Here is a 25,943-nt window from a genome sequence, read left to right on the forward strand (position 1 = left end):
TGGTTTCCATTTCGCGACCGATCGGAACTTAATTTACGAATAGCCCTTGTACGTATACCAACAACGTCTCGACTGTTTTTGCAGCGGTCCTCTGTAGAGTGATTAAACTGCAGTTTATTGGAAACCTCCATGACGAGCCAAGGGGGAAAAAAGTTAAGAACAGTAAAAGGTTTTTTATACACTGCCAGAAAAAAATGCAACATCCTCGAGGGTTGTGTTCAGTGACACCAAGGTATAATATGTGCACACTGAAGGGTTGTAGTATTAATGATTTATTTGTCATCGTCATCGGCGATAAGATGGCACTCAAGGGCCCCGTCTATGCACCCTGTGTTTTGATTCTTCAGCCAGTAGCTATGCTCAGTATAGAGGTGAGCAGCGTTTACAACATTCATTCAATGGTGGAACCATGCTCCGCCAATGAGTACATACTACTGTTGTGCAGCTTCAGTCATTTGAACGAGATCAGATTTTTTGGTGTCCACGAAACTGGATGAAAGTATCGACGGATTGCTACATATGTTGGGCACAATGCGTCGGTGGTTTGTCGCTGCTGTCCTGTGGAACGTTCCAACATCTGTAGACCAGGTTCTGAACGTCCGCGTAGTACGGATGCACATTAAGATCGACGCATTGCATGAGTAACAGTAGCCGCCCAAACGTCATACAGGGACGAAATCTGGCCACGTGTTGCATCTTCTGTGTCATCAGGTACCATTGGGAACCGTTTGCTTGCAGCAGGATTAAGATTGATCGTGTCTCCGGCCAGGCTTCCACTGACACCACGACACCGCCAAGCATGGATACTCTGGCGTCGTGAGAGACTTGATAGTAGAAGGACTCATCGTTGTCTTTAGTGATGAAAGCAGGTTTTGTTTGCATGTACACGTGTATGGCGTAGGCCTGGTGAGTTGCCTATTGCAGAGTGCCATCCCAGGTTTCATGGTGTGATGCGGCTATCAGCTACAACTCCCGAGTACATTTGGTGTTTTTGCATGGTAAAGTAGCCATTAATCGTTGATTACACAGGCTTTTACCTCCGTGCTACCTTATTTCTTTGAGGGGAAGGTGATGTGCTTTTTAGCAGGGCAATGCACGTCCACATACGGCTGCTGCGACACGACGTGTACGTTGTGGTGTATAACAATTACCCTGGACAGAAAGGTACCAGATCTCTCTCCAAGTGAACACATATGGGACATGATGACGCGGGAAGTTACTCGTTCCCTAGGGCCTGCAAGTACTATTGCCGAAATGCAAGAAAAGGCGCAAGATGAGTGGCACAATGTATGCAGGATGCCATTCGCGACATTGCTGCTCGCGTTGGTTGAGATCCAATGACGGTTAGCAGAATAGGGAATCGGTGGGTTCAGGAGGGTAATACGGAACGCCGTGCTGGATCCCAACGGCCTCGTATCACTAGCATTCGAGATGACAGGCATCTTATCCACGTGGCTGTAACGAATCGTGCAGCCTCGTCTCGATCCCTGAGTCAACAGATGGGGACGTTTGCAAGACGACAACCATCTGCACGAACAGTTCGACGACGTTTGCAGCAGCACGGACTATCAGCTCGCAGACCGTGGCTGCGGTTACCCTTGACGCTGCATCACAGACAGGAGCGCCTGCGATGGTGTACTCAACGACGGACCTGGGTGCACGAATGGCAAAACGTCATTTTTTCGGACGAATCCAGGTTCTGTTTACAGCATCATGATGGTCGCATCCGTGTTTAGCGACATCGCGGTGAACGCACATTGGAAGCGTGTATTCGTCATCGCCATACTGTCGCATCATCCGGCGTGATGGTATGGGGTGCCATCGGTTACTCGTCTCGGTCACCTCTTGTTCGCATTGACGGCACTTTGAACAGTGAACGTTACATTTCAGATGTGTTACGACCCGTGGCTCTACCCTTCATTCGATCCTTGCGAAACACAACATGTCAGCAGGATAATGCAAGACCGCATGTTGCAGGTCCTGTAAGGGCCTTTCTGGATACAGAAAATGTTCGACTGCTGCCCTGGCCTGCACATTCTCCAATCTCTCACCAATTTAAAACGTCTGGTCAATGGTGGCAGAGCAACTAGCTCGTCACAATACGCCAGTCAGTATTCTTGATGAACTGTGGTATCGTGTTGAAGCTGCATGGGCAGCTGTACCTATACACGCCATCCAAGCTCTGTTTGACTCAATGCCCAGGCGTATCAAGGCCGTTATTACAGCCAGAGGTGGTTGTTCTGGGTACTGACTTCTCAGGATCTATGCACCCAAATTGCGTGAAAATGTAATCACGTGTCAGTTTTAGTAAAATATATTTGTCCAATGAATACTCGTTTTGCATTTCTTCTTGATGTAGCAATTTTAATGGCCAGTAGTGTATATACTTCATTAATATATAGTGTATACTGAGTACGTTTTTGATCTGGTGCCTGAATGCGATTTCTGAAATGTTGCAGGGGTACTTGAGGAGCCCATCAACGAGCTGGACAGCGAGGCGACGCAGAAGGCTAAGCGCTTCTACAACTCCTGCATGAACATCCGTAAGTACACCACGGCTCGCTGTAGCGGTAGCAGTAGCGCCGTGGCACTAACCGTAGGTGAGCAAGCCCCTTCATCTGCCAGTAGCTACTACCATTCCTGGCTCTAAATACACATATGTCTAATATGTCCAACACAGAAAAGTTTCTGTTTTTACCACTTACTATATGCTATAACAAGGCAAGGTTTATGAAACAACGTTAGTTTTCGTGTCCATGACGATAGCGATATCCTGAGGAGAACAGGTAAACAAAAATGGCCGTAGGCTGTGTACATTCATTAAATGTAAATATAGTGCAAGAAATAAAAAGCAAAAAGACACACTGAAGCGCCAAAGAAACTGGTACAGGCACGCAAATACAGAGACATGTAAACAGGCAGAATACTGCACTGCAGTCGGCAGCGCCTATATAAGACAACAAGTGTCTGCCACAATTGTTAGATCGGCTACTGCTGCTACAATGACAGGTTATCACGATTTAAGTGAATTTGAACGTTTGTTCTAATCGGCGCACGAGCGGTAGGACACAGCATCTCAGAGGTAGCGATGAAGTAGGGATTTTCCCATACGACCATTTCACGGCTGTACCGTGAATATCACGAATCCGGTAACACATTAAATCTCCGTCATCGCTGGGGCCGGAAAAACATCCTGCAAGAACGGGACCAACGACGGTTGAAGAGAATCGTTCAACGTGACAGAAGTGCAACCCTTCCATAAACTGCTGCAGATTTCAGTGCTCGGACATCAAGAAGTGTCAGTGTCAGAACCATTCAATGCAACGTCATCGCTATTGGCTTTCAGGGCGAAGGTCCAGTCGTGTACCCTTGGTGACTGCACAACATAAAGCCTTACACCTTGCCTGAGCCCGTCAACTGCGACATTGGACTGTCGATGAACGGAAACGTGTTCCTTGGCCGACCTAGTGTCGTCTCATATCGTATAGAACTGATGGACGTGTACGGGTACGGAGACAACCTCATCAATCCATGGATCCTGCATGTCAGCAGGGGACTGTTCAAGATGGAGGGTCTGTAATGATGTGGGGCGTGTGCAGTAGGTGTGATATGAGACCCGTGATACGTCTAGATATGACTCTGACAGGTGACACGTACGTAAGCATCCTATCTGATCGCCTACATCCACTCATGTCCACTGTGCATTCCGACGGACTCGTGCAATTCCAGCAGGACAATGCGGCACTTCACATGTCCAGAATTGCTACAAAGTGGCTCCATGGACACGTTTCTGAGTTTAAACACTTCCGCTGGCCACCAAACTCTCCAGGCAGGAACATTATTGAGCATATCTGGGATGCCTTGCAACGTGCTGTTCAGAAGATATCTCCACCGCCTCGTACTCCTACGGATTTATGGAGAGCCCTACAGGATTCATGGTGCATATTCCCTCCAGCACTAGTTCAGGCATTAGTCGAATCCATGCCACGTCGTGTTGCGGCATTTCTGTGCGCTCGCAGGGGCCCTACACAATATTAGGCACGTGTACCAGTTTCTTTGGCTCTTCAGTGTAATTTGATCGATGGGGCCAGGACATCGAGAAAGTCGCATTTTAAGCATTCTATTTGCTTACTTTGCCACAAGTGATATACATGAGGCAAACGTTCGCTGAAATGTAGTAGCGTCGTCCACGAACAGCTTTACGGAGCTGGTAACAGAAGAAAATATGATGTTGCCCGACTCTTCCTAGAAGAACGCTCGACGGTAAACTTCTCCATGGCGAACAAGGCCTCTACTGTAGCCTCTGCCATTGGGGTTTATTGAGCACCTGCCTAACGTTCACGCGCCTACTAAACGATCTTCAAACGAAACTGTTACGGCACGTTTAGTAAGAGTGGTGTCTGGAGATAAATTTAAACTCGCTGTTGATGATACTGTAATAAAAGTCGGCGAGTGAGAAGCCTGCTGCTTCGGCTGCAAGGAGAGTGGCTGGATGGATGGCGGTGTCCGCTGATAGTGAGGACGACTGGCCGCTCGCAGTATGACGACAGACCTGGGAACAATGGACACAGAGAACTTACCCCACTCTCGGATATGCTTATCAAGACGCCTTGCGATCCCGCAGTCACTGGAAACCGTGAATGGTCTGGGAACTCCGAGGCTGTTTTCCAAACCCGGAATGGAGGTGTGTAGGAGGTTGCCAAGTCCTGCTGTCGCGTAGACAGTAATAGATGTGGCTCTCGAGCCGCCGTTATATCGGTAAATTCGTGCAGAAGGAGCAAAAGAGGTAGTGGGGGTACCAGTGACCAATGACAGTTCGTCCTTGAGTTTGTTTATGAGACAGCCATTCGAAAGAGACAGGAAGAGCGGTGTGCTGACCCCACGCCTCTCCTATCCGCATCCCCCGCTGAGGATGACACGGCGGTCGGATGGTCCCGGTAGGCCACTCATGGCGTGAAGACGGAGTGTATTCGTAAGAGGGCAGAGGCCTAGGCTTGTGTACCGGACTACAGGAGTGGAAAGAGTAGTGAAGGCAGTGAGGTTCGTCCGTAGTGGAGGCCGGTTGAAATGGTGGCGGCGGCGGCGTGAGGAGTCGAAAGCACCTTGCAGAAAGAGGGTGGCAGGTCAGCAAGGTCAGGTAGAGAACGGAGAGGCGCAGCGCTCACTTCAGAGCTAAGGCGCCGTATTAAACTTTCTATAGTTTCACTTATGGGTGGGAGCAAATATTTCTGTTGAGTAGACTACTATAGGACCGGTAGTTTGTGGGTTTTGAAGTACTAAGGGTGGAACAGGGTCTAGTCTAAATCTTATTGGTCATAGTGTAAAGAAGCAACGTAGATACAGAGACTAGAGGAGGACTTATTTGTCAAAGTGTAAAAGGGTGGAAATGGATATTAAAGCATGTAAACAGGAACCCTTTTTAATTTTAATTTAAACTGCCATGTCCTTTTAACAGTTAGTCTCTCCACCTGCAAGTGTTAACTGTCCTTTGTGCCGTCCTGCCCTTTCTAAGATCCGTCGTAATCTTTGTGTGATGATAAGCATGGCTTGTGTGTATTGCCTGTATTTTACATTAGTTTTCCAACTGTTAGATGGGCCACTGATTTTTGTTTACGATGATTTCCCTTGTCTCACGGGATGAACCTCCAGTAGTGAGGCTGACAACCGAAAATAATAAGAGTTTTCAGTGTTGGAAGAGTTTATATTAAAAGCTACCAAGATCAATTGCATTTGAATTGATTAAGTACCGCTCTTAAGGGAGGGAACATTGCAAAACGTGCCTATCTTCATTGGATCATCTATGTGTTTCTATTAAAGCAACATGATAAAGGCCCCAGGTTGATGAATTATACTCAAGAATCGGTCGACGAGTGTTTAGTAAGCTACTTCTTTCGTGGATGAGTTACATTTCCTTTAAATTCTTCCAGTGAATCTCAACATGGCATCGGCTTGTCCTACAGCTACATTTATGTAATCATTCCACTTTATGTGGCTCCGAATGGTACAGTAGTTAGTGATTGTACAGATTTGCAGCTGAGACGCCCTGCTAAACCCGCAGGGTAGGACAAGAAGTAGGAATTGTGGAAGGGAGCCAGAATGAGTGGCTGTCAGTTACACTCCAAACATAACACTTTATTTAGTTGCCCAAACATTACAGCGCAACTTCTAAGCTCGACTATCGACATAAAACGTCTTTAATTCTAAAACGGCTAAAGGCCCATGAATTAAATACAACTGCTATAATAATAATAATAATTATTATTATTATTATTTGAGACAGAAGGCTCTAGGCGTTAAATAGTATTTAAGGCCAAGCGATGTATGTCTTGACTTCTCAGGTAGACTAAGTTTTTAAAAGCGGCTGAAGGCCCATAAATTTAAAACAACTACAATAACCTTTAATAGGCAGAAGTCCCAAGCTTTAAGACCAATAAGAAAACTTACTTCAAACGGCTGAAGGCCTTTGTTTAAAAAAACTGCAACCAATTTTCCAAGACAGAAGGCCCAAAGCTTTTAACCTTAAAAAGTATTTAAGCCCAAGAGATGTAAGACTTGATAAATAATAATCTTAAAACTTAAAGCGGCTGAAGGCCTATGCCTTTTAAAAACAATACGACAATAAATTTTCAGCAGGCAGAAAGCCCACAGCTTTATCTTCGAAAAGGTAATACTTGATAAGTAGGATCCTTAAAACTTAAAGCAACTGAAGGCCGATGCTTTTAAAAACAGCCGGCCGGAAGGCCGAGCGATTCTAGGCGCTACAGTCTGGAACCGCGCGACCGCTACTGTCGCAGGATCGAATCCTGCCTCGGGCATGGATGTGTGTGATGTCCTTAGGTTAGTTAGGTTTAAGTAGTTCTAAGTTCTAGGGGACTGATGACCTTAGAAGTTAAGCCCCATAGTGCTCAGAGCCATTAGAACCATTTTTTTTAAACAATACAGTACAATAAATTTTCAACAGGCAGAAAGTCCAAGCTTTATCTTCGGACAATGTAAGACTTGCCCAATTTAGAAAAAATAACTTTTAAAACGTCTGAAGACTTTTTATTTTAAAAACACAATTACAAGCATACAAATTCCAATTATCGGCTATGAGCCATTAAAAATACACAATTAAACATCAACAAGAAAGGTAGTATAGGCAACGACGCTCAGAAGTTTCCAGGGGGCTCGGTCTGCCCTTGAAATCTTAACGTTCCCTTAGGTGAGACTAGAAGTCGGCCCAGCTATACTCGATCTGCCAGTAACACAACCAAGGGACAGTCAGGGACCCACCAACAAGACGACTTGCTATCCACCGACCAGTATACGAGAATTCCAACGCCAAAACGTTACAGACACAGCCGCCCACAACCAAAAATACATTAAACTGTCAAAACTACACACCATGTTGGACAGCAACAACAGGTGAGGAAAGTACGCTGCCTGAATTTACGTCAGAGACCAGGGCAGGTAACCGGAACACTAACGGCCACAAAGCAGAAAATTCCGCTGGTGCACTTGAATTTCAAACTACAAATATAGTTAATTCCACCACACGGCAGCTAAATCTTCACCAGCTCGAACACTCGTTGTTGCTCCCAGGAATACCGTCTACAGTGAACTACCAACTAAGGGGACACGTGAACAGACGTGGCTTCCATAATTAAATCACCACTCAACTTTCATGTCCTGGGTCGGTGAGCCACGAACCTCATAGCACTCGGAACAGCCCCCACGCGCTCCGACACTGCATAGAGTCCGGCCGACTGCGCCGCGCGGAGACTTGCTTACTGATCTCCTCCAACCGACCGACTCACTGCCAGTACGCTGACCACATTTAAAACAAGTCGTCAGTGGAAATGACACCAACTACACACACAGTTTGACAAACACTTGCACGAAGACTTGAACGACACTCAGCAGTGGTTGTGCAATCACGAAGACAAATCGGGAATCGATACAGACACAGAGCCAACACATAAGCGATCGATGAACCAATTCACGTCGTCCAGTAGGACGACCGACCAACGATCCGCGAAGACCGTGCCCAGCTCAAGTGATGCGTGGTGGCAACGGCCGGGCGAGCCATGGACGTCCAGGCATCGCTCATCACTGCTGCTCCAACCCGGCTAAACTAGTGCCGCATTCCAACTCCACGACTAGCAGGTCCGAACTGCCCTCCTGGCGCGTTCCAACTGACTCTACGACAGACGACAACCGGGAAGTAATAACTGTGCAGTGAAGATAACACGTGAGGGCTATATCGATAGGCGCTGCTGCTGCCGCTGACGGGCAGACAAAGCAGCAGTTCAGTGGCAACAGAAATTGAAACTAACATAACGAGGTGGCAACACGAAAAAACAGGATGTAAAATAAGAGATGGCACGAGCGCGAGCCACGCATGGCTCAATAGCCAATAGCGTAATCGAAAACTAATAGCTCTCTTCTCCTATGCATCCCCAATATATTAGTTTATGTTCAGAGCCAACTGCCAGTCCTTGCATCACTCATCGGTCCTCCGTAGGTCTTCGTGCATTTCGCTGCAGTGTTCTAGCACTGCAGCTTTCCTAAAAACAATATTATCGCCGTTAAATAGCCCCATGGAACTTCCTACGTTGTCCACTGCATCATTTATACAGGGCCTCTATCCTAAAAGTCGTCAGGCGCATTTTCTCTGGTGTTTCAATAGATATTTTCAATTTCGTTTTTACATTGTGTAGCTGGAATCAGCCCAAGCAAATAGTTCCCATCATGTCTTTCATGCGACCCCCCATTGTCGATGGAAAACGACGGATGAATTGTTTCCAGTTAGAAAGAAAATTATTTTTTAAAGCGCAATTTTACGTGCCCATTCAACAGAGCGCTCCCAGGTTAGTCCAGGGCGATATTCGTTTTATCCATATGTATTAATAGGGACAATAAATCTAGAAGAATTACGAGTACTGCAGTAGCGACAGTACTGCCACGGCCTGCACTGAATGCTACCACCGAATATCAGCGCTACTGAGTCACTGCTGGAGCAATGGTTATTCTTCGTGTTTGACTGTCACTGTCAATGATGATGACGAGTTCCCATACTCCGAGGAGCGTAGGGAACGATGCTGGAGACAAGCACCGCCGATTAGGCAAGGTCGTAGCGGAGGTGTTTGCCGTTGTCTTCCTCCGACCGTAATGGGGATGAATGATGATGATGAGCCGGCCGAAGTGGCCGAGCGGTTACAGGCGCTACAGCCTGGAACCGCACCACCGCTACGGTCGCAGGTTCGAATCCTGCCTCGGGCATGGATGTGTGTGATGTCCTTAGGTTAGTTAGGTTTAAGTAGTTCTAAGTTCTAGGGGACTTATGACCACAGCAGTTGAGTCCCATAGTGCTCAGAGCCATTTGAACCATTTTGATGATGATGAATACAACACAAAAACACCCAGTCATCTCGAGGCAGGGAAAATCCCTGACCCCGCTCGGAACTGAACCCGGGACTCGGTGCACGGGAAGCGAGAACGCTACCGCAAGACCACAAGCTGCAATATCTACCGATAAAACAAATACCGCGCTAGACTAATATGGGTCCGCGCTATCGTATGGATACGTAAAATTCCGCTTTATAAGTCATTTTGTATGTAATGGGAAAGAATCTGACGCTTGCCGTCGATACTGGGCGTCGCATTAAAAAGTGATGAGTATCATTTTTTTGGGCTGACTCCAGCATCACAATGCAAAAACGACATTCCAAATATCTGCCTAAACACCACAAAAAATGCGCCTGATGACCCATAGGAGAGACACCTGTTGATATCTTATACAGGAACACTTCCTTAGCGTATTCCCATAAAGACTTTTACATTGTCGATTTCGAACCGTTAAGAACAACGTGCTGAGTTCTATCAACAAGGACGTCCTGAATCCAGCGATTAATCCGGTTTGATGTTATTATTCAGCTTATCGCTAAAACAATTTATCTACGAACTTCCAGCACGCTGAAGTAGCCATGGATCAGCAACTACTGTTAATTAGCACAACAAAAAGCAGTCCAAAGTTGCAAATTTTACTTTTTTTGTTCACTCGATGACTAGTTTCGGGCCGAGATCCATTTCCAAATCATCGCAACATAGTGCAAAATGGTATTTCCGAAGATTTGAAAACCATATCAAAAATGTGCAACCAGCAGATACAGCCCATACAATTATCTGTACTTTGGACTAGTTTATCGATGTACTGATACAATTTATCGTCAACAGGAATATTAAAATGTACAGGGCGATTTTTTCCACTGTGTACAAACTCTAGGGATTGATCGATGAGATGATACGGAACAAAAAAGGTCTAATGAACTTAAGTCCGGGAATCCATGGTTTCCATGGCAGAGACCATTTATTCAACCATACTTTGTTACAAATACTGCTGTCTAATGCACGCTGTACCGTGCAACAAAGTTAGTTACTTCTCGTAGAGGGTGGTACTGTTTCTCATACGTCATGCCCTAGCGCCTTTTCCTGACACAGTAACTGGTAATGTTGTGTCCGATTCACTTCTCTTGCTGACTCACCTCATAGTGAATGTGCTACACCGTCGTAGAAAATGGTACCGTATTCAAATCGAGAGCTATCCGATATGGTGTTTACTTACGGAAAGGTAAATCGCAACGGGCGGCGGGCAACAAGGTTCAACAGGAGACCTATCTCCGCTGACAACAGCCACAGCATTCAATGTTTGCAACAGTGTTTCTCTGTTTTTCTGAGACAGGAAATCATGAAAGACGTACCCGAAATGTTGGTTCACCAGACTTGGAGGAAAATGTGATTAACACTGTCGAAGACGACCGCCGTGCCAGTACCAGGCAGTTGGCCCGCCAATAAATGGTAAGCAGAGGACTGTGTGGAACATTCTCTATGACAATTGTTACTACCCTTGTCACTTACAGCGTGTGCAGGACTTACTTGCGACAGACTTTCCACATCTGGAGCAGGCATGTCACTGGTTTCTTCACCAGGCAACCACGATTCCGGGATTTGTGTCATCCACCCTATTCTGCAATGACGCCACCTTTATGCGGAGTGGTATCTCAGTCATCTGTGGGGTAGTGTGCAGAACCCCCACTCTTTGTGTGACAGTGACTCATCAGTTTCGGTGTAGTTGGAATGTGTGGGTCGGGATAATTGGCGACCGTATTTTGGGACAAGTCTTCCTTTCACATCGCCTAACAGGCTGGAACTATCGGCGTTTTTTGGCGGTGACTTGACTTTGCCTCCCCTGCTGGAATAAGTGCCATTGATGATTCGAAGGGTTATGTGGGCGCTACATGATGATGCTCCAGCCCACTTTGCCCTTAACGTCCGGACAGATCTCAACCGTGTCTTCCCTGACAGGGAGTCCACTTGCATGGTCCGCTTGTTCACTGTATCTCAACCAGTGCGATTTATTGTTATTGGACCACCTCAAAAGTATCGTGTATGCAGAGCCCATTCCAGATGTAGAGACACTGGAACAGCGTATTCATGCTGCCTTTGAAATTCTGGAAATTTATGGTAAGTTCTTATGGGACCAAACTGCTGAGGTCTCCCTAGGCATACACACTACTTAATCTAGCTTAAGCTAACTTACGCTAAGGACAACACACACACCCATGCCCGAGGGAGGACTCGAACCTCCGACGGGAGAAGCCGCGCGAACCGTGGCAAGGCGCCCCTGACCACACGGGTACCCCGCTTGGCTGTTGCCTTTGACACTGTTCGGATGCAACCTGGCAGATGTGAACGTGAGAGACAGAACATACTACGGCGCTTACACGCGCGTGGAAACCATTTTCAACACTTATTGTAACTACGGCTGCATGCTACAGCACGTATTAGGCCGCAGTCGTATGACTGAATGAATAGTCTCTAGCATGGAAGCCATGCATATCCGGACATAAGTACATTAGCCTTTTTTTGTTCCGTATCGTCTCATCGATCAATCCCTACAGTTTGTACACGATGGAAAAGATCACCCTGTATACAAATACAGGGTGCCAAAAGAACGTTTTCCATGTTCTGATAGGTGATAATATGGACTAAAGCAAGAAAGAAATGCTCGGTAAACACTCGTTCTAAAATGCGTGCCTGAAGAGCTACTTCTTCATCTTCGCTATTGCCGGACACATTTCTACTTCCAGTTCTTTGCTATTAAGAACGACCTACAGAACGCAGTAAACAATTGAGGACACATTCCTTAGTTATTCTCTGTGGATACAGCATGCAGCTAACATCTGTTAGTGTTGTTTATGGAAAGCGTATTCACAGTGCTGGATAGATTCAGCTAGTACATTAGTTCTAATGGAACTAGTTTGTGGTTTTATAAATTTATGAAATGCTTTTACATTGTAGTTTTATCTTTTCATTTACAGACATAATGAAAGCCGTTATTCCACACAGGTAATGACAAACCTAATCATATTTCATGGTCTGGGAATTGGAAGCAACCGTCGCGCCCGTGTCTTGTATCTACGTCTACATCTGCATGCTTACTCCGCAATTCATACCTAAGTGACTGACTAGGGGGTTCATCGAACCACCCCTAGACTGTTTGTCTACAGTTTCACACGCCAACAGCGCGTGGGAAAAGCAAACATTTTCATATCTCCGTGCGATCTCTGATTTCTCATACTTTATTACGATGATCGATTTCACTACGTAGATGGGCGTCGTACTTTTTACAAGCGTTCTGTTGTAATTTTATTTACATAGTGGTTCCCTGACGGGACGACGCTTGGATCAAAATATTACTAGTTATATTGAACTAATGGTTCAATGTATATTATTTTTTAGTTTTTAGACGCCTTTTGCGTCTTTTTAAATTTTTAATTTATGTTTTATTTCATGCTGTTTAAGAAAAGTTATAAATTACTAGTAGACCCGATACGGTCGACACTTTCCGGGACGAAACACCAAACTGCGATGTGAGCTCTTGCCTCGCTGAAATCTTCATAAATATTATCACAGTTGTAAGATTTTGGCAATGCGATATCGCACGGGTAGTTTTGAATTTCAATCTGTAATTATTATTACGACTTTTTTCTTTTCTTTGATATTTTGTTCGCTTATGCGATTAACGTACTTCTTTTTTTAATTCACACATATATCCGTTTACAATGTTTTACTACATATTTTGATAATTTAAGTGACATAAGCAATGGCGACAACTGTAAATCAAGTCAGAAGAAAGTGGTCTGCCGTTGCGCTCTCTTGCAATAGCCTTGCGCTCGCTGGTGATACACCGCATCCTGTACTCGTCCATCACAAAGTTATAACACCTGTTGAATGGCATGTAAGAGCCAGAAGCCTTTCGTGTTTAAGTACTGAAAAATAAAAAGAACTGAAGCGGTAGTTTCAGCCACTGTTCTTGCAGTAGGCTGCCTAAACTTTTAGGGAAAGTCATTTGATTTAGTACTGAATTATAGGTCTCAAGAAACTCTACAAAAAAAAGTCTGTGAGAGCATGTGTTTATGTTTTACAACTGAGTCGCAATCATCATTTTTCTGTTTTGTGGGTGCTGCAGAGCGCGGTTTCAAATGACAAAAATCATCATTGTTGGTCAACTGTAAAAGCTAAACATAAATTCTCGCCGACTTTTCTTGATCTCTACGATCTGGTAATTCGTAACTTGCTCTTATGTATTACGTAGGGTATATCAAGAGAGTCCGCTGGCGGAAAACATTTTTACTTAATTTAGCTGATGAAACCTAGACAGCTGAACAGATTATCGTAGGACATAGCTAAGAACCATCCCGATTAAAACAGTTTTAAGATAAAAAAACTGCATCTTTTAATCCGACATTTCGTTTGGGAGCTACGACGCCACAGAAAGATACGTAGATATACAAGTTAAATCCATAATACCCCTCTATTTGCAGTCAGGGGTTCTACATCTACGTCTTCATAAATACTCCGCAAATCACATTGAGGTGCCTGGGAGAGGATTCATCGAACCACCTTCACAATAATTCTCTTTTATTCCAATCTCGAACAGTGCACGGGAAACACGAGCACCTATATCTTTCCGTGCGAGCTCTGATTTCTCCTTATTTTATTATGAGGATCGTTTCTCTCTTCGTAGCTCGGCGTCAACAAAATATTTTCGCAATCGGAGGAGAAAGTTGGTGACTGAAATTTCGTGACAAGATTCAGCGGCAACGCAAAACGCCTTTCTTTTAATCTTTTAAATCCTGTATCATTTCAGTGACACTCTCTTCCCTATTTTGCGATAATACAAAACCCGCTGACCTTCTTTGAACTTTCTCGATGTACTCCGTCAGTCCTATCTGGTAAGGGTCCCACACCGCGCAGCAGTATTCTAAAAGGGGACGAACAAGTGTAGTGAAATATTTTCTTTAGTAGATATGTTACATTTTCTAAGTGTCCTGCCAATAAAACGCAGTCTTTGGTTAGTCTTTGTCACAACATTTTCTATGTGTTCCTTCCAGTTTAAGTTGTTCATAGTGGTAATTGCTAGGTATTTAGTAGAATTTAGATTTGACTGGTTTATCGTGTAACCGAAGTTCAACGGAATTCTTTTAGTACTCATGTGGATGATCTCGCACTTTTCGTTATTTATGGTCAATTGCCAGTTTTTGCAAAATACAGATATTTTTTCTAAAACTTTTTGCAGTTTGTTTTGATCATCTGATGACAGTATCATCTGCAGCGTCATCTGCAAACAACCTAAGACGGCTGCTCGTTTTGTCTTCTAAATCGCTTATACGGGGTGGTCCATTGATAGTGACCGGGCCAAATATCTTACGAAATAAGCATCAAACGAAAAATCTACAAAGAACGAAACTCGTCTAGCTTGAAGGCGGAAACCAGATGGCCCGCTAGATGGCCTGCCATAGGTCAAGCCGATATCAACTGCGTTTTTTTAAACAGGATATTGTGATCAAAATGCCCAACGGCGTGTGCTATGTATGCTGCTCGGTATCCTGGACGACATCATCCAAGTGTCCGGACCGTTCGCCGGATAGTTACGTTATTTAAGGAAACAGGAAGTGTTCAACCACATGTGAAACATCAACCACGATCTGCAACATATGATGATGCCCAAGTAGGTATTTTAGCTGCTGTCGCAGCTAATCCGCACATCAGGAGCAGACAAATTGTGCGACAATCGGGAATCTCAAAAACGTCGGTGTTGAGAATGCTACATCAACATCGACTGCACCCGTACCATATTTCTGTGCACAACTGTTCATCTAAAATTGTGAGCCATGTGTTTGTGACTATTACAGCGCCATCTATCACAAAGCGAAAGAAGTCGTCCAACTCAAACATGCGTATTTCTTTACGTACTACACGCATATGGAATAAAAATGGGGGTTCCTGCTTAAAAAAACGCAGTTGATATCCGTTTGACCTATGGCAGCGCCATCTAGCTGGCCAGCCATAGCGCCGTCTGCTTTGCCCCTTCAAGCTAGACAAATTTCGTTGTTGTAGTTTTTTCGTTTGACGCTTATTTCGTGAGATATTTGGCCCGATCACGATCAATCGACCACCCTCTATTGATACGGAACAGCAAAGGGCCTATAACACTACCTTGGGGTTAAAAATGACTTTCACAAGGCTACATGTTTTTCGTAACTGAACGTCCAATTCTTCAAAGCAGTGCCCCGGCATCCTTTAAGCTACACGTGCCTTCCGGCTACTGTTAAATGAATAAGAGCGATCGAGGCAGCCAGACCATCGATTGCATCTTCCGGCAGTCGTACGCAATGGAACATAAACCTGATCTCGTCCTAGACTCGGCAGACTCACGTTTTGTTCAGTAAACGAGCGCGCGGAACTGCATGGAATGCCTTCCGAAAGTCAAGGATCATGCAGCCATCCTGGGCACCTTTGCCTGCGGCGCGCTCATTCTCCCGCGACGCCCCTGAGCTCAGAACACCTGTTGGCAGGGTCTCAGACTCGGCCGGCGTCGCGAGTCGTGACATCGCTTAGCCGGCTGGCTCTGCGCCCCTGGCGTCGTCTCAATTAGTGGTGCCGCCGCAGATGGGGGCGGCGTGGGAGGTGGCGCTAGCCGTCATTGATTGGCAATCAGGCCGCTAATGACGGGCCATCAAAGCCCGCGGCCGCCTAAATTTGTTTCGCGCTAATTGAGTCACGCAGATCGCCTGCCAGTCACAGCTGCCGCGGCTTAAAACCGGCCGCGCGTACCTCGTTATCGGCCTCTCGCTGTGACGACCGCGGCACGTCCGCTCGCCATTGACGGCCAGAGTCCTCACCGCCGTCCCGCTCTGTGAATTAGCGCCATTTGCAGCGCTACAGGGTCGACCGCAAATTCACGCACGAGCAGGAAACCGCCATCAATTCCATTTGATTGATATCCCCGAAAATCGCCTTTGAATGTGATTGATATCGCTAAAAATCACCAAGTACGTGACTATAGTTCAATTCTTTTATCTTGGTGCTTCGCTCATGCCCGCCCAGACGCGGGAGATTGCTGCGTTGCCAGTTGGACGCGCCAAGAGAAGCAGCGCTATAGTATAGTTCGCAAACTTACGTTTAGGGGGGAGCGCGCAGTTTATGAAGCAAAGCCACCACGGCCGCATTAACCCTTTCGCTGCTACAGAGACGTGCTCCCCGCATTCCGCGATGTGCGCGATTTTGTCATGATTGCATTGCTCGCCTGTGCAGACACATGGTGTTTCGACTGCTTTGACACATTTTATCATTCGATTTCGTAAAAACTATTTGGCCCAAAAATTTGATTTTTACACATCTTCTTGACTGATACCTTCCCCCCATAAATGACTTAATTTTGTTTCGATGTTCAACGCAGCTATAGTGCAACATTAGATGTAGTAAACCATTGCACGAAATCCTGAAGCGTTTGCAGAGGTAAAAGTCCATAGCGTATATTTTCCTTATGGTCTATTTCAGTTGCCACTAGAAATTTCAAAAAATTACATTCAAACGAATAAAACTCATGAAGTAAGACACTTCGATATTGTTTTTTAAATAAAGAAAATATTAAACACTGAACAAGGTTTGAACTCAGAACCTTTCACTTAGCAGCCATACACTTTTTTTTTATCTCATTTTGTTCGTTTTATCTGCTCGGGGTGGACGTCGAAAGACACCCGTTTCAGTTCGTTGTTGATCCATTAACTCAGTTTTTTTTATTACAGAAGGCAGCTAGTCCTCTTACCGCACACGCTGAGCTACCGTGCCGGCTACACTTTAACCACCTCGTCATTCAATGCATCTCCCGGAGCACTTCAAACTATCACTCAAAATACCGACAAACACTGCTGGTATGACTATGAATTACTCACGTTTCATCTAAGTACAATAGGAAACAACAATTACCGCTGTTTTTTATTGCGAAAAAGCGGTTAGTGAGAATGATACAAACACCTTTCCTTGCTATCGCCTGAATTAGGAGTCTTATTACTTGTTTGGTTTAATTAATTAATAGAATATGAAGCAATTGGTATAAAGAATGCTTTTTCCAAACTTTCTATAAAGGAAAGTCTGCTATCAAGACATTGCTTTTGTTCAATTACTTTATTTATGACTGAACGTTTCTATAACTGAAGACACTCGTCCGTACTCTGCACTGCAGTCGAGCTCTGGCAACGTCGTTCTCTGTTCATTGGCTGACTGTGTTTTGTGACGTCAGATGCGCAGAACGAACCTAAACTCGGCCCCCGTCATAAATGACGCGCACTTTAGCACACATCTGTTTAAGCGATTATTACTATAATGCCTTATGATCTGGTGGGACTTCTCAGTCTCACTCTAAAAAGCTCTATATAAGGTTGCAGCATACGTTTGCAGCCTTTTTGTTTTGCTAGCTAGTATTCCTGCTGAAATGACATTATTTATCGATTGTCATTTTCAGCGGCGGCTGGTGAGTATACACGCTTCGTGTTCACAAATTTTTAGATTCAGGTAAATTTGAGAGTGTGAAACTAATAGCATATGCTGTATGACAGTTATGTATATCAACACCTCTATACACTGAAGCGCCACAGAAACTGGTATAGGCATGCGTATTCAAATACGGCAGAATACGGTGCTGCGGTCTGCAACGCCTTTATAATACAAGTGTCTGGCGCAGTTGTTAGATCGCTTACTGCTGCGACAGTGGCAGGTTATCAAGATATAAGTAACTTTGAACGTGGTGTTACACTCGGCGCACGAGCGATGGGACATAGCACCTCCGAGGTAGCGATGAAGTGGGGATGTTCCCGTACGACCATTTCACGAGTGTACCGTGGCTACCGCGAATCCGAAACATCAAATCTCCGACATCACTGCGGCTGGAAAAAGATCCTGCAAGAACGGGACCACCGACGACTGAAGAGAATCGTTCAACGAGACAGAAGTGCAACGCTTCCGCAAACTGCTGGAGATTTCAGAGCTGGGCCATCAATAAGTGTCAGTGTGCGAACCATTCAACGAAACATCATCGATATGGGCTTTTGGTGCCAAAGGCCACTTGTGTACCCTTGATGACTACACGGCACAAAGCTTTACGCCTCATTTCGGCCAGTCCTCATCGACATTGGACTGTTGATGACTGGAAACATGTTGCCTCGTCGGACGAATATTGTTTGAAATTGTATCGAGCGGATGAACGTGTACAGGTATGGAGACCACCTCATGAATCCATGGACGCTGCATGTCAGCAGCGAACTGTTCAAGCTGATGGAGGCTCTGTAATGCTGTGGGGTGTGTGCAGTTGGAGTGATATTGGACCCCTGACACGTCTATATACGATTCTGACAGGTGACACGTACATAATCATCCTGTCTGATCACCAGCATCCATTCATGTCCATTGTGCATACCGACGGGCTTGGATAATTCCAATAGGACAGTGCGATATCCCACACGCCCAGAATTGCTACAGAGTGGCTCAAGGAACACTCTTCTGAGTTTAAACACTCCCGCTGGCCACCAAACTCCGCAGACATGAACATTATTTAGCATATCTGGGATGCCTTGTAACGTGCTGTTCAGAAGAGATCTCCAGCCCCCCGTACTGTTACGGTTTTATGGACAGCTCTGTAAGATTCATGATGTCAGTTCCCTCCAGCACTACTTCAGATATTAGTAGAGTCCATGCCATATCGTGTCGCGGCTTTTCTGCGTGCTCGCGAGGGCTCTACACGATATTAGGCGGATGTACCATTGTCTTTGGCTCTTAAGTGTACAGCTGCAACCATTGCCAATAATAGTAACAACAGCAATACTTTTAATAATAATAATAATAATAATAATAAATAATAATAAAAATAATAATAATAATAAATAGAGGTGTTTTGCAGGATATGCTTCCTGAAACCACCCTAGAAGGAAAACAAAGACAGAGGATGAGATGGTCAGATGAAGTTAACCGACACCTCATGTTCTGTTATTACCAAGAAACAAACCTAGCAGCTAACACAACTGGATACAGATCACAAGTAGACATAACATTTATTACCAGATACCCAGAATTAAAATTTTTAACAGAACAACGACTAGCTGATCAGATCCGTGTAATAATCAAAAATAACAGGATACCTCAGTCAGAATTAGAACACATCAAACAACAAGTGCAACAAATACTGGAACAAAATAATGTGCAATCAGAAGAAGTAGAAAATACAGTAATGGACTCAAACATCCAAGAGCAAACAAACAAAGAACAACACACATCAGTTAAACAATCAGAGGAAAACAAAACCTTAAGACAGTCACCAGAACAAGCACAAATAGAACACGAAGTGACACACATGTTAGATATAGAAGAAAAATTTCAGCTGACATATATAGAATACAAAGACACAAATACAGGCATCAGACCACTCTTGCATAGACCGCCAAATAACCCACAAGTCGAAACAACAATAACAACTATCAACACAATCATACACAACAAAATAAATGAAAACTCAACTATGGAAGAGTTACAACTACTGGTTCATATAGGAGCACTCACTACACTAAATATACACACTAGGCAGAGATCAGAACCAACCAACACACAGAAGAAACCCACAAAACCAGCATGGCAACACAGGCTACAGATCAGAATAGAAAAACTGAGAAAAGACATTGGACAGCTAACACAATTTATAAGAAATGAAATATCAGACAAAAAGCGAAAAAGGTTACGTAAAATCTCACAACAAGAAGCGATAGAGCAATTACATGAAAAGAAGCAGAAATTACAGGCATTGGCCCAACGACTTAGAAGATAGAAAAAAAGGGGAAATAGAAGGAAACAAAACCAAACATTCAACACAAACCAAAAGAAATTTTACCAAACACACACATTAAAATAGACAGTCCACCAAACATAACAGACATGGAACACTTCTGGAGCAACATATGGTCAAACCCGGTACAACATAACAGGTGTGCACGTTGGATACAAGCAGAAACAGACACATACAAGATGATACCACAAATGCCTGAAGTGATAATATTCACCATGAAGTCACCCGAGCATTTAATTCTACACGCACATGGAAAGCCCCTGGAAAAGATAAAACAGCAAATTTCTGGCTAAAGGAGGTCACCTCAACACATTCACATCTAACTAAATTATTTAACAGTTACATTGCAGACCCATACACATTCCCTGATACACTTACACACGGAATAACTTTTCTGAAACCTAAAGATCAAGCAGACACAGCAAACCCAGCTAAGTATCGCCCCATAACATGCCTACCAACAATTTACAAAATATTAACTTCAGTAATTACACAGAAATTAATGACACTTACAACACAAAACAAAATTATAAATGAAGAACAAAAAGTCTGTTCCAAAGGAGCACGAGGATGTAAAGAGCAACTGATAATAGATGCTAAAACTAAACAAAGATCGCTACACTACGCATACATTGATTACCGAAAAGCTTTTGATAGTGTACCCCACTCATGGTTACTACAAATATTGGAAATATACAAAGTAGATCCTAAATTGATACAGTTCCTAAACATAGTAATGAAAAATTGGAAAACCACACTTAATATCCAAACAAATTCAAATAATATCACATCACAGCCAATACAGATTAAGTGTGGAATATACCAAGGAGACTCATTAAGTTCTTTCTGGTTCTGCCTTGCTCTGAACCCACTATCCAACATGCTAAATAATACAAATTATGGATACAATATTACTGGAACATACCCACACAAAATCACACATTTGCTATACATGGATGATCTAAAACTACTGGCTGCAACAAATCAACAACTCAACCAATTACTAAAGATAACAGAAGTATTCAGCAATGATATAAATATGGCTTTTGGAACAGACAAATGTAAGAAAAATAGCATACTCAAGGGAAAACACACTAAACAATAAGATTACATACTGGATAACCACAGCGACTGCATAGAAGCGATGGAAAAAACAGATACCTATAAATATCTAGAATACAGACAAAAAATAGGAATAGATAATACAAATATTAAAGAAGAACTAAAAGAAAAATATAGACAAAGACTAACAAAAATACTGAAAACAGAATTGACAGCAAGAAACAAGACAAAAGCTATAAATACCTATGCTATACCAATATTGACCTACTCATTTGGAGTAGTGAAATGGAGTAACACAGACCTAGAAGCACTCAATACACTTACACGATCACAATGCCACAAATATAGAATACATCACATACATTCAGCAACAGAAAGATTCACATTAAGCAGAAAGGAAGGAGGAAGAGGATTTATCGACATAAAAAACCTACATCAGGAACAGGTAGAAAATTTAAGAAAATTCTTTCTAGAACGAGCAGAAACTAGCAAAATACACAAAGCAATCACTCATATAAATACATCGGCTACACCATTGCAATTTCATAACCACTTCTACAACCCTTCAGATCACATAACATCAACAGATATGAAGAAAGTAAATTGGAAAAAGAAAACACTACATGGCAAGCACCCGTATCATCTAACACAGCCACACATCGATCAAGATGCATCCAACACATGGCTAAGAAAAGGCAATATGATTGCAATACAGGATCAAACAATAAACACCAGATATTACAGCAAGCATATTATTAATGATCCAAACACCATAACAGATAAATGCAGACTTTGCAAACAACAAATAGAAACAGTAGATCACATCACAAGCGGATGTACAATACTAGCAAATACAGAATACCCCAGAAGACAAGACAATGTAGCAAAAATAATACATCAACAACTTGCCATACAACATGAACTAATAAAACAACACGTTCCCACATACAAGTATGCACCACAAAATGTACTGGAGAATGATGAATACAAATTATACTGGAACAGAACCATTATAACAGATAAAAAAACACCACATAACAAACCTGACATCATACTCACCAATAAAAAGAAGAAATTAACACAACTAATCGAAATATCCATACCCAATTCAACAAACATACAGAAGAAAACAGGAGAAAACATTGAAAAATACATCCAGCTGGCTGAGGAAGTCAAGGACATGTGGCATCAAGATAAAGTTGACATTATACCGATTATACTATCAACTACAGGAGTCATACCACACAATATCCACCAGTACATCAACACAATACAGCTACATCCAAACTTATATATACAACTACAGAAATCTGTAATTATTGATACTTGTTCAATTACGCAAAAGTTCCTAAATGCAATGTAACATATTCCGTACAGTTAAAAGGAAGTCACGCTTGATCAAGGTCCGCATCACTTTCCATTTTTGACCAGACATAACGTCTGAGAAAAGAAAGAACAATAATAATAATAATATGCTTAACTCATCTGTCAGAAGAAAAAATTGTTTTTGTGGAATTTTGTTCTTTTGTACATAGTTAAGTACAGGTTAGGACAATAACGAAATAATATAAATGCTTTTCAACTCTCTGTTTTGCACTTTTGTGTAAGTGGGAGTTTCCGTGTTTCTCAATTTTTCGGAAAAATATTGCGGCGCGGCACGTTACTTTTTACGACCCTGCCAGTGTCCAGCAATGTTCATTTGTCTAGCTAAAAGCTGTAGTAGAAAATACTAGACCACTACTGTCTATTGCAGGTCGCAACATACATAGAGTTGTCTGGTAAACGGGATGTGGCTAGCTACTGAAATAAGTTTTAACTTGGCAATCTAACTTTTCAGGTGTATTTTCACGATAAAGATCACAGTTCATACTGCCAAGTCCGTACTAAGCGGCAACACAATGTAAGGGTCACTCGCACACCACAATCACACATGTAGCCAGTTTATGGTATTTACACCCGTTACCGAAGTTAACAGAGTTCATCGGATCGTTTAGTTATGAAAATGCTCTCTCAAATGTTGTGCACTCTGCTCTACACGTAATACCTGTTCCAGTCTTAGATCACACAACACGCCACGCGGTTTTAACTAACAGTCAAATGCAATAATTTTGATATTCCGTCCGAAATTCCACGCGACTTCCACTATACCGTTCACTTAAATACACTTTGTACTACTTCGCGAACTCGTAACTAGCACAAAGTCTTGCCCTGAATATAACAATTTATTACAGAATGACCGTTTGGCATAATAATTTACATTTGATGCCTTACATAGGTTAGTGTTGCTAGTATTTTTTAAGACCACTTTCGTTAGTAAACCTCTATGTGTGCTCCCTTGGTAGCTCGGAGAATGTCGAGGCGGTATTCCAGTTCCAGCCAGGTGTTTCGTAACGTGTTCTGTCACAGTACCCACAGCAGCTTGTATCCTAGCCTTCAGTTCGTCGACGTCAGCAACTGGTGTGACGAAGACTCTGTCCTTCATGTTGTTGTTGTTATGGTCTTCAGTCCTGAGACTGGTTTGATGCAGCTCTCCATGCTGCTCTATCCTGTGCAAGCTTCTTCATCTCCCAGTACCTACTGCAACCTACATCCTTCTGAATCTGCTTAGTGTATTCATCTCTTGGTCTCCCTCTACGATTTTTACCCTCCACGCTGCCCTCCAATGCTAAATTTGTGATCCCTTAATGCCTCAAAACATGTCCTACCAACCGATCCCTTCTTCTAGTCAAGTTGTGCCACAAACTTCTCTTCTCCCCAATCCTATTCGATACCTCCTCATTAGTTACGTGATCTACCCACCTTATCTTCAGCATTCTTCTGTAGCACCACATTTCGAAAGCTTCTATTCTCTTCTTGTCCAAACTAGTTATCGTCCATGTTTCACTTCCATACATGGCTACACTCCATACAAATACTTTCAGAAACGACTTCCTGACGCTTAAATCTATACTCGACGTTAACAAATTTCTCTTCTTCAGAAACGATTTCCTTGCCATTGCCAGTCAACATTTTATATCCTCTCTACTTCGACCATCATCAGTTATTTTACTCCCTAAATAGCAAAACTCCTTTACTACTTTAAGTGTCTCATTTCCTAATCTAATTCCCTCAGCATCACCCGATTTAATTTGACTACATTCCATTATCCTCGTTTTGCTTTTGTTGATGTTCATCTTATATCCTCTTTTCAAGACACTGTCCATTCCGTTCAACTGCTCTCCCAAGTCCTTTGCTGTCTCTGACAGAATTACAATGTCATCGGCGAACCTCAAAGTTTTTACTTCTTCTCCATGAATTTTAATACCTACTCCGAATTTTTCTTTTGTTTCCTTTACTGCTTGCTCAATATACAGATTGAATAACATCGGGGAGAGGCTACCACCCTGTCTCACTCCTTTCCCAACCACTGCTTCCCTTTCATGCCCCTCGACTCTTATAACTGCCATCTGGTTTCTGTACAAATTGTAAATAGCCTTTCGCTCCCTGTATTTTACCCCTGCCACCTTCAGAATTTGAAAGAGAGTATTCCAGTTAACACTGTCAAAAGCTTTCTCTAAGTCTGCAAATGCTAGAAACGTAGGTTTGCCTTTTCTTAACCTTTCTTCTAAGATAAGTCGTAAGATTAGTAGTGCCTCACGTGTTCCAACATTTCTACAGAGTCCAAACTGATCTTCCCCGAGGTCCGCTTCTACCAGTTTTTCCATTCGTCTGTAAAGAATTCTCGTTAGTATTTTGCAGCTGTGACTTATTATACTGATAGTTCGGTAATTTTCACATCTGTCAACACCTGCTTTCTTTGGGATTGGAATTATTATATTCTTCTTGAAGTCTGAGGGTATTTCGCCTGTCTCATACATCTTGCTCACCAGATGGTAGAGTTTTGTCATGACTGGCTGTCCCAAGGCCATCAGTAGTTCTAATGGAATGTTGTCTACTCCCGGGGCCTTGTTTCGACTCAGGTCTTTCAGTGCTCTGTCAAACTCTTCACGCAGTATCTTATCTCCCATTTCGTCTTCATCTACATCCTCTTCCATGTCCTCAAGTACATCGCCCTTGTATAAACCCTCTATATACTCCTTCCACCTTTCTGCCTTCCCTTCTTTGCTTAGAACTGGGTTGCCATCTGAATTCTTGATATTCATACAAGTGGTTCTCTTCTCTACAAAGGTCTCTTTAATTTTCCTGTAGGCAGTATCTATCTTACCCCTAGTGAGACAAGCCTCTACATCCTTACATTTGTCCTCTAGCCATCCCTGCTTAGCCATTTTGCACTTCCTGTCAATCTCATTTTTGAGACGTTTGTATTCCTTGTTGCCTGCTTCATTTACTGCATTTTTATATTTTCTCCTTTCACCAATTAAATTCAATATTTCTTCTGTTACCCAAGGATTTCTATTAGCCCTCGTCTTTTTACCTACTTGATCGTCTGCTGCCTTCACTACTTCATCCCTCAGAGCTACCCATTCTTCTTCTACTGTATTTCTTTCCCCTATTCCTGTCAATTGTTCCCTTATGCTCTCCCTGAAACTCTCTACAACCTCTGGTTCTTTCAGTTTATCTAGGTCCCATCTCCTTAAATTCCCACCTTTTTGCAGTTTCTTCAGTTTCAATCTGCAGTTCATAACCAATAGATTGTGGTCAGAATCCACATCTACCCCTGGAA

At 43.3% G+C, this 25,943-nt stretch overlaps 1 protein-coding gene across 1 annotated transcript in view; it reads left to right on the forward strand.

Annotated features, from left to right (window-relative positions):
- LOC124789575 (neprilysin-1-like) overlaps positions 1-25,943 on the forward strand; it is a 539,726-nt gene that overhangs the window by 369,239 nt on the left and 144,544 nt on the right. Inside the window, exon 4 of the mRNA XM_047256981.1 lies at positions 2,460-2,543. Within this exon, the coding sequence (XP_047112937.1) occupies positions 2,460-2,543 (84 nt within the window). The remainder of the gene's footprint in view (positions 1-2,459; positions 2,544-25,943) is intronic.

Source organism: Schistocerca piceifrons, chromosome 3 (assembly GCF_021461385.2).
Source record: "Schistocerca piceifrons isolate TAMUIC-IGC-003096 chromosome 3, iqSchPice1.1, whole genome shotgun sequence".
Lineage (NCBI taxonomy): Eukaryota > Metazoa > Arthropoda > Insecta > Orthoptera > Acrididae > Schistocerca > Schistocerca piceifrons.